This window comes from Oncorhynchus kisutch, unplaced genomic scaffold (assembly GCF_002021735.2).
Source record: "Oncorhynchus kisutch isolate 150728-3 unplaced genomic scaffold, Okis_V2 Okis01b-Okis20b_hom, whole genome shotgun sequence".
Lineage (NCBI taxonomy): Eukaryota > Metazoa > Chordata > Actinopteri > Salmoniformes > Salmonidae > Oncorhynchus > Oncorhynchus kisutch.
This window is the reverse complement of record NW_022261978.1, coordinates 3,776,240-3,791,436: the sequence shown is the minus strand read 5'-3', so window position 1 is coordinate 3,791,436 and position 15,197 is coordinate 3,776,240. Positions and strand designations below refer to the sequence as shown.

The following is a 15,197-nucleotide window of genomic DNA, read 5'->3' as shown; positions in this document are numbered from 1 at the left end:
AATTATGGAGTGAGTGTTTGCCCACACTGCATAGCCGCATCCCACATGGGAACTCCGGTCAAAAGTAGTGGAGCAATAAGCACATGGGCTTTTCAGAGCTCTGCAGCTTGATTGGATATGTTTTGTTGTTCTGCACGTTTTTGAGAGAGAGAACCACACACACACACAGCATATGAGAGAGCGAGAAAGATAAATACAAATACGAGGTGTAAAGAAGGGAGAGAATCAGGAGATAGGAGAGGAACAGAAGGAGCGTGCCGTTGAGCTTTGTTGCTATAGACACACGAGGACGATTACTAGAAGAGAATCTGACAGTATTTCCGGGTCAAGGAGCAGTGCAGCACTGGTGTACACACGTTTCTACGTGAGTCTTAAAAGTAAGTCAACTTTAATGCCGTTATTTGTAAATATGAAATGATGAAGCGTTCAGGTAGTCTTCCAGCGAATTGCTGTGTTTAGTTGCAAAGTGTTTTATCACCGGTGACGGGTTATTTGGCCAGCTAACATGGCAAGCTAGCTAACCCTAACACCCCATGCACACATTCAATCGATGCTGCTTGCTAGCATAACTTGACTTACACTGATCAAGCTGTTTTGTAAACTACATCATAACCAAGGCAAATAGACTGGTAAATGTTATTGTTTTGTATAACTTACCTGCGTTAACTGAACTGGCTGTGTTTCATTCTGCAGACGGCTTTTCATGACGAAGTGGTTTTCGTGTCCGAGAAGACAGGAAGATACAACACCGTGGAAAAGGTCTTTATTGATCAGGTAGCTAACGTTAGATGAGATCACCATAAAATAAATCACTATCAATTTATCAAATCACATAAACAACAATCATTATCAATTGATCACCAGTCAGTGTATGTGAATCACTGATTTTAATACCCCTTCCTCCACGTGTGCTGGGATTGGCTGCCAATTTGGATAGACAACCTATGAAACATAGTACTTTAGCCAACATATATTGTAAAAGTTTACTGTTAGTTTTTAATCCAGGCTTTATCCCCTTTAGGCTCAACGTCTGGCCCTACAGAGGGAGATAGACAAGGAGTCCCAGTCCACGGTTTCAGTCAGATCGCTGGTTTGTATCTGGTTCTGTGTTGCTCTCCAAAATGACACTGACTGCATCCCAAATGCCACCATATCCCCTATTTAGTGCACCACCTTTGAACCAGGACACATTGGGTCAGAAGAAGTGCACTATATAGAAAATAGGGTTCAATTTAGGACACACACGGTCAATATCAATATTGTGTCCATTTTAAACCGAAAATGCATTCTCTACAATGTCCTTGGAAGTGACTGCTTCTTTCAAACAGATCCGTATTGTGGGATGTTTATTTTTCTCAGATGGTCCAAGCCGACACAGGCAACAGGAACGTTACCATGAAGAAGACGAACAAGAAGAGTGGGAAGGACACCCATGCTGAGGATGAGATCTCAGAAAACACTTCCATAAACCAGGGGAATAGCGAAGGAGTGAAGAAGAAGAAGACGAAAGTAAAGACTCTGGTAGAAGAGCAGATTTCATCCAATGGGGAATGGGGGAATACGGAAGGAGAGCAGGAGAAACAGAAAGGAAAGAAGAAGAAGTTGTCGTCTGAGACTGACACCAACGGTGAGGAAGTCATGACTAATGGAAATGACGGAGGAGGGTGCGGCCAGGAGAAGAAGAAGCAGAAAGGTGTTAACACTGTTAAAACGGAGCTACAGACAGAACACAGTGGATTAAAGGATGAGAAAGGAGTAGTGGAAAATGGGCAGAAGCTGAAAAAAAAGAAGCTCTCTCAGGCAGAAGAGACAGAGATCGGTGTTGTCAAGGTAGAGGAAGGAGAGGTGATAGAAATAAAGAAAGGCAAGAAAAAGAAGGGAAAAACAGAGGAAGAAAAGAAAGTGAAAAAGATCCCTAAAGCTGCTGAACCAACAGAGAGTCAGGAGGAGGAAGAGGGGGAGATGAAGAAGAAAAAGAAGGGTAAGAAGAGAGCAGTCGCTGAGAAAGGAGAGACTAAAGAGAGAGAGTGTGGAGAGGCAGAGAAAGAAGTGGTAGTAAAGAAGAAGAAGAAGGGAGCTGAGGCTACAGTAGTAGTACAGCAGGAGGAACAGAATAACACCAAAAAGAAGAAGAATAAACCCAAGTCCTCCAGCAGCGCTGCAGACACCACCATGGAGACGGAGAGAAAGGAGGAGGGCAAGAAGAAGAAGAGAAAGGCCTCTGCACTAACAGAGGAGGAGGATGTGTTGGTGGTGGACAAACGGAAGCCCAAACATATGAAAAGGGTGGACATGACAGGAGTAGTGGAACAGGTGGAGGTCGGAGAGAGCGAGGGAAGGAAAAAGAAGGTGAAGAAGAGCTCTGAGGTAGAGACAGAAATGGAGGACAGCACCCCTCACCAGAAAGGGAAGAAGGTTATGACAAAGGGGAAAAAGAAGATAAAGGTGGAGAGCTGCGACCCTGAATACCAGGAGGTGAGTTAAAGGGGTCAAGGGTCAGAGGTGAAGAGGTTATCAAATCATGGGTCTCCTTCAGCAGGGTACACCGTTGTGGAACGTTCAGGTAGACATATATGATGTAGAACAAACATGTCTCTCTGACATGTAGAATGAGGAATCATGTCGGCTCTATTCCTGACATTTCTATCTGAAATGGTCAACAATGTTTGCCTCTGGAAGGTGGCCCTGATTCTAGAGCCATTTGAAAGGTCCTTGTTGAAAGCATTGTAAAAACCAATGCTCTGACCCGCACCCAGAATGCTGGAGGTGCCGACTAACAGAATAGTTAACTGTTAAATGAATATATGGATGAATGGATAAAAGTGTTGACTTTCTTACTTAATTGTTTCTACTTAAAGGTATTAAAACGCTGACAGTATCAGTCTGTAGTTGTCTGATATGTTGTTTTGCTCCAACCCCCAGAGGGACCAGACGGATGTGGTTTTCCTGTCAGAGACCAGGGGAAACGCCTTCGAGATCAATATTGATCAGGTAGATCGCTAACGACCCATTAGATCTATTTGGATCCTGTGAATCCCACTTGCCAGTCAGTCCACCAATCCAACTCTGTCACTGTGAGAAAGAGAAATGTAATTTCTTCCTGGTCTGAATTAAACATTGTATATTGATTATGTAACTATTTATGAATAAATTATGAATGCATTATATTATGCAAATGCTTATTAGTGAATGCTGTTGTTTGACTGTAGCATTGTGTTTAATCAATGACATGTTGGACACACACCAACCAATATAAATGCTCTATACTGATTAAGTAATACCCTGTAATAATATACATGGCGCTAGAAGCATCCGAGGACTTTAAGCTGGACTGTGTGTGGCGCTGGCTCCAGAGTAGTGCCTGGTCTGTGTCAGGGATACTCCCAAGTGATTGCAAAGTGATTCTGCTGTTTTTCCAATAATCAGATCTTTTGCCAATAACTGGTCAAAAAATCAAATGGGCAGCCATTGAAGCACACGTGGATTTGAGTATTTTTATTTTTTAGACTAGGAGTACAGTAAATAGAATCACCAACCACATGGACTATAGAGTATATGTTGTGTACTATGTAACATGGACTATAGAGTATATGTTGTGTACTATATAACATGGACTATAGAGTATATGTTGTGTACTATGTAACATGGACTATAGAGTATATGTTGTGTACTATATAACATGGACTATAGAGTATATGTTGTGTACTATGTAACATGGACTATAGAGTATATGTTGTGTACTATATAACATGGACTATAGAGTATATGTTGTGTACTATATAACATGGACTATAGAGTATATGTTGTGTACTATATAACATGGACTATAGAGTATATGTTGTGTACTATATAACATGGACTATAGAGTATATGTTGTGTACTATATAACATGGACTATAGAGTATATGTTGTGTACTATATAACATGGACTATAGAGTATATGTTGTGTACTATATAACATGGACTATAGAGTATATGTTGTGTACTATATAACATGGCCTTCATATAAAACGATGGTCCTATTACATTCCATAGGGGAGACGCCTGGCCCTGCAGAATGAGATCGACCAGAAGTCCAATCCAGTCCAACTCAAAGCAGCACCGGTACCATCGGTCAGTACTCTTATGATGTCAGGACACCAAGGTGTACCCCAAATTTGGGGTCACATACCAACTCTTCTCTGAAAAAAATCATTTTGTCGAATATAAATATTACAAACCGTGTTCTTCTTCTCTTCCAGGGTTTGGGCCAGTGGGGCACTGCCCAGTTTGACAGTTCCGACCAACATAGTAAGTTCCTGCGGTTGATGGGCGGCTTAAAGAAGAGCTGGCAGCCAATAGCAGCGAGCGGTGCGACGGGAGGGCGGGCCAACATGGCGCTGACTAAAGACGGACAGCAGAGTTTGCAGCAAGGCCTACTGGGGGAGTTTGAGCGTGCTCAGTCGCGCCGCATGGACTTCACGGGAAGGGGGGCGGGACTTGGGTTCTCGGCGCCGTCCAATAAGAAGTTCTCAATTGACATCAACACAACCCGATCGGTGCGCTTCGATGACTGAGTCGGGACGGACCCTTGAGTGCGTGTCTAGCATCCAAAATGGATTTGGATGAGTGTGTGTGTACCTTTTCTCTTGCAGGGTCTTGGGAGTGTCTGTCGGTGAATGTGGTGTGTATGAATGTATATACGGTACCAGTCAGAAGTTTGGACACACTTACTCATTACAGGGTTTTTCTTTATTTTTACTATTTTCTACATTGTAGAATAATAGTGAAGACATCAAAACTATGAAATAACACATATGGAATCATGTAGTAACCAAAAAATCTAAATATATTTTATATTTGAGATTCAAAGTAGACACCCTTTGCCTTGATGACAACTTTGCACACTCTTGGCAAATATTTTAATTTGATATTTAGACTTTTTTTGGTTACTACATGATTTCATATGTGTTATTTCATAGTTTTGATGTCTTCGCTATCATTCTACAATGTAGGAAACAGTCAAAATAAAGAACTCCTGAAATGAGGTGTGTCCAAACTTTTGACTGGTAACAAAAATATAAATGCAACAATTTATGATTTTAACAAGTTACAGTTATAAAGAAATCAAAAATAAATCCATTAGGCCTTAATCTATAGATCTCACATGACTGGGCAGGGTGCAGCCATGGATGGGCCTGTGAGGACATTAGGCCCTAATCTATAGATCTCACATGACTGGGCAGGGTGCAGCCATGGATGGGCCTGTGAGGACATTAGGCCTTAATCTATAGATCACACATGACTGGGCAGGGTGTAGCCATGGATGGGCCTGTGAGGACATTAGGCCCTAATCTATAGATCTCACATGACTGGGCAGGGTGCAGCCATGGATGGGCCTGTGAGGACATTAGGCCCTAATCTATAGATCTCACATGACTGGGCAGGGTGCAGCCATGGATGGGCCTGTGAGGACATTAGGCCCTAATCTATAGATCTCACATGACTGGGCAGGGTGCAGCCATGGATGGGCCTGTGAGGACATTAGGCCCTAATCTATAGATCTCACATGACTGGGCAGGGTGCAGCCATGGATGGGCCTGTGAGGACATTATGCCCTAATCTATAGATCTCACATGACTGGGCAGGGTGCAGCCATGGATGGGCCTGTGAGGACATTAGGCCCTAATCTATAGATCTCACATGACTGGGCAGGGTGCAGCCATGGATGGGCCTGTGAGGACATTAGGCCCTAATCTATAGATCTCACATGACTGGGCAGGGTGCAGCCATGGATGGGCCTGTGAGGACATTAGGCCCTAATCTATAGATCTCACATGACTGGGCAGGGTGCAGCCATGGATGGGCCTGTGAGGACATTAGGCCCTAATCTATAGATTTCACATGACTGGGCAGGGTGCAGCCATGGATGGGCCTGTGAGGACATTAGGCCTTAATCTATAGATCTCACATGACTGGCAGGGTGCAGCCATGGATGGGCCTGTGAGGACATTAGGCCCTAATCTATAGATCTCACATGACTGGGCAGGGTGCAGCCATGGATGGGCCTGTGAGGACATTAGGCCCTAATCTATAGATCTCACATGACTGGGCAGGGTGCAGCCATGGATGGGCCTGTGAGGACATTAGGCCCTAATCTATAGATCTCACATGACTGGGCAGGGTGCAGCCATGGATGGGCCTGTGAGGGCATTAGGCCCTAATCTATAGATCTCACATGACTGGGCAGGGTGCAGCCATGGATGGGCCTGTGAGGGCATTAGGCCCTAATCTATAGATCTCACATGACTGGGCAGGGTGCAGCCATGGATGGGCCTGTGAGGACATTAGGCCCTAATCTATAGATCTCACATGACTGGGCAGGGTGCAGCCATGGATGGGCCTGTGAGGACATTAGGCCTTAATCTATAGATCTCACATGACTGGGCAGGGTGCAGCCATGGATGGGCCTGTGAGGACATTAGGCCCTAATCTATAGATCTCACATGACTGGGCAGGGTGCAGCCATGGATGGGCCTGTGAGGACATTAGGCCCTAATCTATAGATCTCACATGACTGGGCAGGGTGCAGCCATGGATGGGCCTGTGAGGACATTAGGCCCTAATCTATAGATCTCACATGACTGGGCAGGGTGGCAGCCATGGATGGGCCTGTGAGGACATTAGGCCCTAATCTATAGATCTCACATGACTGGGCAGGGTGCAGCCATGGATGGGCCTGTGAGGACATTAGGCCCTAATCTATAGATCTCACATGACTGGGCAGGGTACAGCCATGGATGGGCCTGTGAGGACATTAGGCCCTAATCTATAGATCTCACATGACTGGGCAGGGTGCAGCCATGGATGGGCCTGTGAGGACATTAGGCCCTAATCTATAGATCTCACATGACTTGGGCAGGGTGCAGCCATGGATGGGCCTGTGAGGGCATAGGCCCACCCACTGGGGAGCCAGATCCAGCCAATCAGAAAGGCTTTCCCCACAAAAAGGTTTTATTACACAGAAATACTCAGTTTTATCAGCTGTCCGGGTGGATGGTCTCAGACGATCCCGCAGATGAAGAAGACTGAACGTTGAGGTCCTGGGCTGGCTTGGTTACACGAGGTCTGTGGTTGTGAGGCCGTTTGGACGTGCTGCTAAATTTCCGAAAATGACATTGGAGGCGGCTTATGGTAGAGAAATGAACATTAATCTTTGGCAACAGCTCTGGTGGACATTCCTGCAGTCAGGATGCCAATTGCACACTCCCTCAGAACTTCATCTGTGGAGTGGCCTTTTGTCCCCAGCACAAGGTGCACCTGTGTAATGATCATGTGGTTTAAACCGCTTCTTGATATGCCACACCTGTCAGGTGGATGGATTATCTTGGCAGAGGAGAAATGCTCACTAACATGGATGTAAACGTATGTGTGCACAATGAGAGAAATAACATGTGTGTGTATATGGAACATTTCTGGGATCTTTTATTTCAGCTCATGAAACATGGGACCAACACATTCATATTGTTCAGTGTATAGGAGTACTGTGTGACATAAAGCTGCTGACATTGAACTGAAAGCTGCACCTATCCACCTGTGGTATCAATGAGAGCAGAACTGTGTGTGTTTCTGCCTTCTGACTGGTCCAGTATGTGACCAGTATGTGATGCCTGAATGGCACCCTGAATAGTACATTACTTTTGACCAGTGGGCCCTGTAGTGCACTACTTTTGACCAGCGGCCCTGTAGTGCACTACTTTTGACCAGCGGCCCTGTAGTGCACTACTTTTGACCAGCGGCCCTGTAGTGCACTACCCTTGACCAGCGGCTGTATGATATGAGAAGGTTGTTAACGTCCTGAATGGCACCCTGCATAGTACATTACTTTGACCAGTGGGCCCTGTAGTGCACTACTTTTGACCAGCGGCCCTGAAGTGCACTATATAGGTAATAGTCTAGTACGGTCAACTAATGCCTTAACTGAACATGACATGATAAAAACTGGCAGTGGATAAGCTGTCAATTAGACACATTTAAACAGCATAGAATTGTTTACACACAGTCAACAAGTGGACATGATGAATGATGGTCAGTTGGGGCTCTCTTATATAAAGGATTTCATTTTTTTAAAGACCTCTTTAAAATGAACCGTTCTGATAACAGGTAAATAAGTAACATTGGAACAGGGTGAGTAGTTCATACACGATACACTTTATTTGACTCCTAAAAACACATGTGCCTCTGCTGACAAGTACAGGAAGAAATGAGAGACGAAGACACATTAAGTATTGTTTTGAAACGACAGAAGAAACAACTCTTGGAGAGAACCAACTAGACATCTCCGTTTTCTCTGACTTGGTGCAGAAAGGTCCTCGTGGTCGTATGAGTCTAACGGTGCCGCCACAAACGACACTTTCAATTCCAGCTCTTCGCTTCAACATCCCAACTGTTAGCCGTCTAAGGTCCAATCCCAAATCAAGCCCTACTCACTATAGTGTAGGGTTTAAGGGTCGAATTGGGCCTGTCTGTACTGGTGACTGTCACCCCAGGGCTGTGGACTGATTCTATACCCCCCCCCCCAAAAAAAGTGCACTCATTCACTACCCCTCATGGATTTAAAGGAAAGGACTGGTGGAAGAGAGATGCTAGTAAATCCATGGGGGATACATGAGAGCACAGTTCAGGGAGAAGGGTATTGGATCAGAAGGTGACCCCGGATGTTATTCATTCCTGCTTCTAAAGGGCTAGTATTGTAGCCCAGTAGATTCCTCCCTCTACAACCTTACAGCAAGGCAGCATTTCTCTCTCACCTGGTTCTACAAGGCTACAGTAGAGGTGCAGGCTTTTATTCCAGCCCAGCACTAACGAGACTGAGTCAGCCAATCAAGGCCCCAGTGATCAGTTGAATCAGGTGTCCTAGTGCTGGGTTGGAACAAAATCCTGCCACCTCTACTGTAGCCCTCCAGAACCCAGAGGGAAAAAAATGCTGCTTTGCTGTAGGTTGTAGGAGGAGGAATCTACTGTGAGGTATCCCCCCTGAACATATGGCTCTGTGTGTGTGTCGAGGTATCCCCCCTGAAAATAAGGCTCTCTGTGTGTGTGTGTGTGTCAGGTCAATGACCCGTGTACTAAATAAGCATGTCCAAGCATCTGTACATGACCTCTAAAATATTTTGGTCCTTTGTACACACCAATGCATCGTTCACAATCCAAGTGTGAGTGTGTTTGTCTCTCTATCAGAGATAGGGAAGCTGTGTGTTCCTTGAGGAAGGGGAAAGGGGTCCCTGCTGGAGAGGTGAGGGGTGCACGCCGCCCACTGGTCCCTGCTCAGGCCTGCAGATACTCAGTTGCACCCTGGCCACCTTGCGGAACTCTTTGGCGTGCGTCCGTGGGCACTGCATCTCACACCAGCTGATAGGCACCATCTGGGCTCCTGAGAGGAAGGAAACAGAAATATACTACTGATAGGCACCATCTGGGCTCCTGAGAGGAAGGAAACAGAAATATACTACTGATAGGCACCATCTGGGCTCCTGAGAGGAGGGAAACAGAAATATACTACTGATAGACACCATCTGGGCTCCTGAGAGGAGAGAAACAGAAATATACTACTGATAGACACCATCTGGGCTCCTGAGAGGGAAACAGACATATACTACTGATAGACACCATCTGGGCTCCTGAGAGGAGGGAAACAGACATATACTACTGATAGACACCATCTGGGCTCCTGAGAGGAGGGAAACAGACATATACTACTGATAGACACCATCTGGGCTCCTGAGAGGAGGGAAACAGAAATATACTACTGATAGACACCATCTGGGCTCCTGAGAAGAGGGAAACAGACATATACTACTGATAGACACCATCTGGGCTCCTGAGAGGAGGGGAAACAGAAATATACTACTGATAGACACCATCTGGGCTCCTGAGAGGGAAACAGAAATATACTACTTGACAAGTGTCAGTGGTTTCAGTTAACCAAGGATTGTGTTAAGGAGGGTAACCTAGGGTTAAAGACAGCCCTAGGCTAAGAACAGCAGTGTTGTTGTCATGTGACCAGTCTCACCTGCTTCACTGTGGGCTACCACCACCCCCAGCTCGTTCTTCTGCTGTGGTCAACAGGTAGTTGGACTGGACGTCTCCCAGGAGATCTGGGGTCAGGAGGTTAAAGGGCAACACTTGGAAAGGCACAGAATCAGTCATCTTGATCACATAATGAGTAGTTATTTGGGATGCAAGGTGATTCATAGATCAGTGGTTTTGTGCGTTCTGTCTGGCTGATCTCGAACATTCACAATTTAACATTTAAGCAATATGGTGAAAGCTACACTGCCACTAAGGGAATAGAACCAGCCCCAATATCAGTCACTGGTTGTCTGTCCCTGTGTTACTACCTAGTACTGAACTGGAAGACTGTAAAATGGAAGGATACGACTTTAGCCAGGACGATGTCTCCAGGACGGAAGCTTTTATATGTCTCCACCTGCAAGAGGTCAAAGGTTATAGTGGTTCCCAGTCTATTACAATTAAAAAATGAGCTAAGACGGTATGGACGCCATGCTATACAGTAACAGACGGTAATGACTCATGACAAACAGTAACAGACGGTATGACGTCATGACAAACAGTAACAGACGGTGTGACGTCATGACAACAGCAACAGACGGTATGACAAACAGTAACAGACGGTTATGACGTCATGATAAACAGTAACAGACGGTATGACGCCATGATAAACAATAACAGACGGTATGACGCCATGATAAACATAACAGACGGTATGACGTCATGACAACAGTAACAGACGGTATGACGTCATGACAAACAGCAGACGGTAATGACGTCATGACAAACAGCAGACGGTATGACGTCATGACAAACAGCAGACGGTATGACGTCATGACAAACAGTAACAGACGGTATGACAAACAGTAACAGACGGTATGACAAACAGTAACAGACGGTATGACAAACAGTAACAGACGGTATGACGTCATGATAAACAGTAACAGACGGTATGACGTCATGACAAACATAACAGACGGATGACGTCGTGACAAACAATAACAGACGGTATGACGTCGTGACAAACAGTAACAGACGGTATGACGTCATGACAAACAGCAGACGGTATGACGTCATGACAAACAGTAACAGACGGTATGACGTCATGACAACAGTAACAGACGGTATGACGTCATGACAAACAGTACAGACGGTATGACGTCATGACAACAGCAGACGGTATGACGTCATGACAAACAGTAACAGAACGGTATGACAAACAGTACAGACGGTATGACGCCATGATAAACAATAACAGACGGTATGACGTCATGACAAACAATAACAGACGGTATGACGTCGTGACAAACAGTAACAGACGGTATGACGTCATGACAAACAGTAACAGGCGGTATGACATCATGATTAATACAGTAACAGAAGGGTCTATATGAACCAAACATGATATTTGGTGGTCAACAGTGGGAATTTTTAGATTGATTCAAAACATACCCTGTCTTTTTCTGTTGCTCGTACATCTTCTTTCCTGTGTATATTAGTGTAGTAAACAGTAGATTAGTTTGAAGGTTATGGCATCCTGTTCCCCATATAGTCCCCAACATGGCATCCTATTCCCTATATAAGTCCCAAATGGCATCCTATTCCCTATATATAGTCCCAAATGGCATCCATATTCCCTATATATATCCCCAAATGGCATCCAATTCCCTATATATAGTCCAAATGGCATCCAATTCCCTATATATAGTCCCAAATGGCATCCTATTAGTGTACTACTTGTGACCAGAGCCCATAGGTTGCCAATCTGGACCCCAGACAAAAGTAGTGCACTGAATAGGGACTAGAGTTGGCATTTGGGACACTCCATGAGAATAACAGTAATAAGACAATCCCTGTTACCTGATGGTTCCTCTAAAAACGGTCCTTCAGTGGTGTGGAACCAACGTAGAGGATGTGGACCTTGGCAACCTGGGGTTGATACTGGTCACCTGGACAGGAAGGGAGACCGATCAGGGCGGTTATCAATGAAGGTTAAACACACACACACCTATTGTTGAGAGCTTGGATCAGTGACAAGAGCACCTCATCTATCAAGCCTCAAAAGTATTCTGTCCGGTTTAATCCAGGTGATGTGGTGCTAAAAGCTGTGCACGTGGGTCTACAACAACTACCAGGGTGTACAAGAAGTTGAACACGGGCACGTCAAGAGCTCTCCAAACCTCACCTTACAGGTCACTATGGCTCCTACATCTGGTAGTAGCTGAGCCTCGTGTTCTCTCACCACCGAGATGACTGGTAGCTGCAGACACACACACACACACACACACACCACACCACACACACACAACACGACTGAAGTGTCAATGTAAAGACAAGGAAGGATTAAGGTGTGGAACATGTTACATTTCGTTCCCACAACACTGCATAATTCCCTCAGGGGTTCCAAAGTGAACAAACCTGGAGTGGTTTCTCTACTTCCAGGAATGTTACACAATAATAACCATTGACATGAGTCCCACACCCAAACCCAGCCCCAACTGCTTCCCCCATGCCATAACCAGCCACCTCCCCTGTAATCCCCTCCTCCTCCTTTCACCTCCTCTCATCGTCCCTCCCCGTCAACACTTCTGATCACACCTCATAAATCACATCTCATTTTAAAGCAGACACTCTTATCCAGAGCAATTTCCAGTCAGTTTTTTCCAACTAAGGTAGGTGATCCCGTGCAGCTCAGTTGGTAGAGCATGGTGCTTGGAACGCCTGGGTTGTGGGTTTGATTTCCACGAGGGACCAATATCAAAACGGATGCACTCAAGTCGCTCTGGAGAAGTGTGTTAAATTAGTCAAATTATTTAAAAAATGTAAGACAACCACATATCACAGTCACAAGAAGTAAACCCCTCAATAAAGCAGCTATAATCAGCACTAGTCAGAAAAGACAAGTGTTGTTAGTGCTTAAAAGACCAGCGCAACAGGGGTGTGTTCATTAGTGGCAGACTGTAGCAAAATGTTTGGCTGTTTAGTGTTTACTCTAGGAAACAAACGGAATGGGGAGGAAACTACCTGAATTTGTCCAATAGAAACTTGTTTTTATGCAAAGGGTTTTTTAAGTAAATATTTAGCAGAGACCAAATGTTTTGTGTTCTGTGACTAATGAATACACCCTGGTACACCCTGCTGTCCCCATCTCACCTCCTCTCCTTCGTTCTTCCTGAGTAACGTAGCCTGGCTAGCGAGGAGTATATGTAGCCGTGTCGTAGGTACACCCCCAGTACGGGCATACAGTCTTCTGTGCTGCATAGCCTATCACCTGCAGGGAGAGAGAGATGTATACACACACAGGGTGAGAACATTTGAACTTTTCGCAGATATCCAGAGACTTCAGTCACTGCTTTCAACTAAGGTAGGTAAGACAACCACTATCATTACAAGTAAAGACAGACAGACATGTTTTGTGTAAACAGAGTCCTGTACTATCACATTTCCAATAGTAGAATATAATAATAGTCTGACAAAAACCATCAGAATCGCTAAATTCACTCAAGAGTTTCTCGTCCCAGTTCCTGACAGACATATGCGTATATCAAACGACAATCAAAATAAATCACTGCCCTTATAATTGACATTTCACTGACATTTAGTCGACATGAGAAGTCCCGGGGTTAATTCAACATTTGCACGTAGAGTCGATCAAAACAAGAGATGGAACGCTTGGAATTAGTGGGCTCCCCGTTCGCTCCTCCCGAGGCGGTGGGCAGGGCACTTAACAAAATGTGATGTCTTCTAGTACTTTTCAAGCCCAACACTCGCTAGCTAGACCCCACAACTCGTAATTTAGCAACGATGTCATGCCTTGTACCAAGTGACTATGCATTGCGTTTGTATTTCACATAATGTGGAATAAATACACTAGATAGGTCACGCTAGTTAGCTAGAAAACAGTCAAAAATAACTGAGTTAGTTAGCTACCTAGCTAGGCTAGAACGTAAACGAGCATGTGGTGGCACAGCACGCATTTCCCGTGCTAGAAAGCTATAAATAGCAATATAACCTTCAAAAACACATTGCCTAACGTATTTGTCTAATGGTCTCAAATGTGAAAAGAATGCCATTATCAACTCATTTAAAAGTTTGTAATGTCAGACTCACCTGGACACACAGCTTCATGGGCGACATGTTTCAAGAAGAGCAGAACGCAAGCCGATTGGATGTGACCTGGAGCTCAAGTCTTTGATGGAAAGGTTGGTCCGCCATCTTTGTTGTGGTTTTCCGGATGAAGTCAGTGTCCTGGTTCTGAGTGCATCAAGTCTAAAGCGACCTTCTCTCCGTTCCTTCACCTACACTCATTAGAACTCTCATTTAAGATGAGTGCAGACAGGGAATAAAGAACAAGAGATGTATCCAGTATCAATGGAAATGTTTTTGTTTTAGAGCAAATTAGAAAATAGTGCAGCCAGACATGTCAGACAGAAACGAACAGGCAAGAGGAGAGAGAACAGCTGCAGGGCTCACGTTTGTTGTAATTGCTCCAGAGCTTGACTTCTGCAGGAGCTGAGTACCAGCACCTACATTGTTCTACTGCCTGAGATCCTGTTCCTCTTATAGAATATTATCTCAAAGTATTGTGGAGCTCCTGCACCTAAATATAAACAGTACCAGCACCCAAAATGAGTACTGGCACCTATATCAGTCCAAGTCCAGCACTAAATTGCAGCATACATGTAATCAGCTCAACTCTGCCAAGTCAAGAAATATGCAGCTTGTGAAACAGACAAGGGACACAGTCATTTGACAGCTCATATTTATTCCACACAGAACACTAAGCACAGGTCAACAACATGGAATTATAATGAGTGGAAGGGGAATAGAACCTCTCCTGAATGAGGACGCCCATTTTACCCATTCTAATTCTATGGTCAGCAGTACAGTACAGAACAAGTCTGCCTGCCCCTTTTAACAATAACATCAGAACCATGATAACATACTGTTGCCGTAGAGATACAACAATAACAATGAGATTCAATGTTTCCTTTTTCAAACGTTACCGTCAATGTTTACATACATGTTCACTCAGTGCAAAACTACATGGCAGTAGAAAGCACACTATCATTTTACATATTTAGATAAATACTATATATGATGGTCCTGATTCTGTGTTTTTGGATACTGTAAATACTCTATTAGCT

At 44.6% G+C, this 15,197-nt stretch overlaps 1 protein-coding gene and 1 pseudogene across 2 annotated transcripts; one reads left to right on the top strand and one right to left on the bottom strand.

The window, feature by feature from the left end:
- The first annotated feature begins 9 nt into the window (after nucleotides 1-9).
- On the top strand, nucleotides 10-5,132 carry LOC116352833 (lysine-rich nucleolar protein 1). 2 transcript variants are annotated; one of them, XM_031811436.1, is made up of 7 exons: nucleotides 10-377; nucleotides 694-774; nucleotides 1,022-1,090; nucleotides 1,360-2,475; nucleotides 2,923-2,991; nucleotides 4,036-4,113; nucleotides 4,242-5,132. In XM_031811436.1, the coding sequence occupies exons 4-7, from the start codon at nucleotides 1,360-1,362 to the stop codon at nucleotides 4,554-4,556; spliced, it is 1,578 nt and encodes a 525-aa protein (XP_031667296.1). In that variant the 5' UTR covers nucleotides 10-377; nucleotides 694-774; nucleotides 1,022-1,090; the 3' UTR covers nucleotides 4,557-5,132. The 2 variants fall into 2 exon arrangements, with proteins under 2 accessions (XP_031667296.1, XP_031667297.1); XM_031811437.1 differs by having other exon boundaries at nucleotides 89-377; nucleotides 694-759.
- A 3,035-nt stretch (nucleotides 5,133-8,167) lies between these two features.
- On the bottom strand, nucleotides 8,168-13,585 carry LOC116358819 (exosome complex component CSL4-like; annotated as a pseudogene).
- Between the last annotated feature and the right edge of the window lie 1,612 nt (nucleotides 13,586-15,197).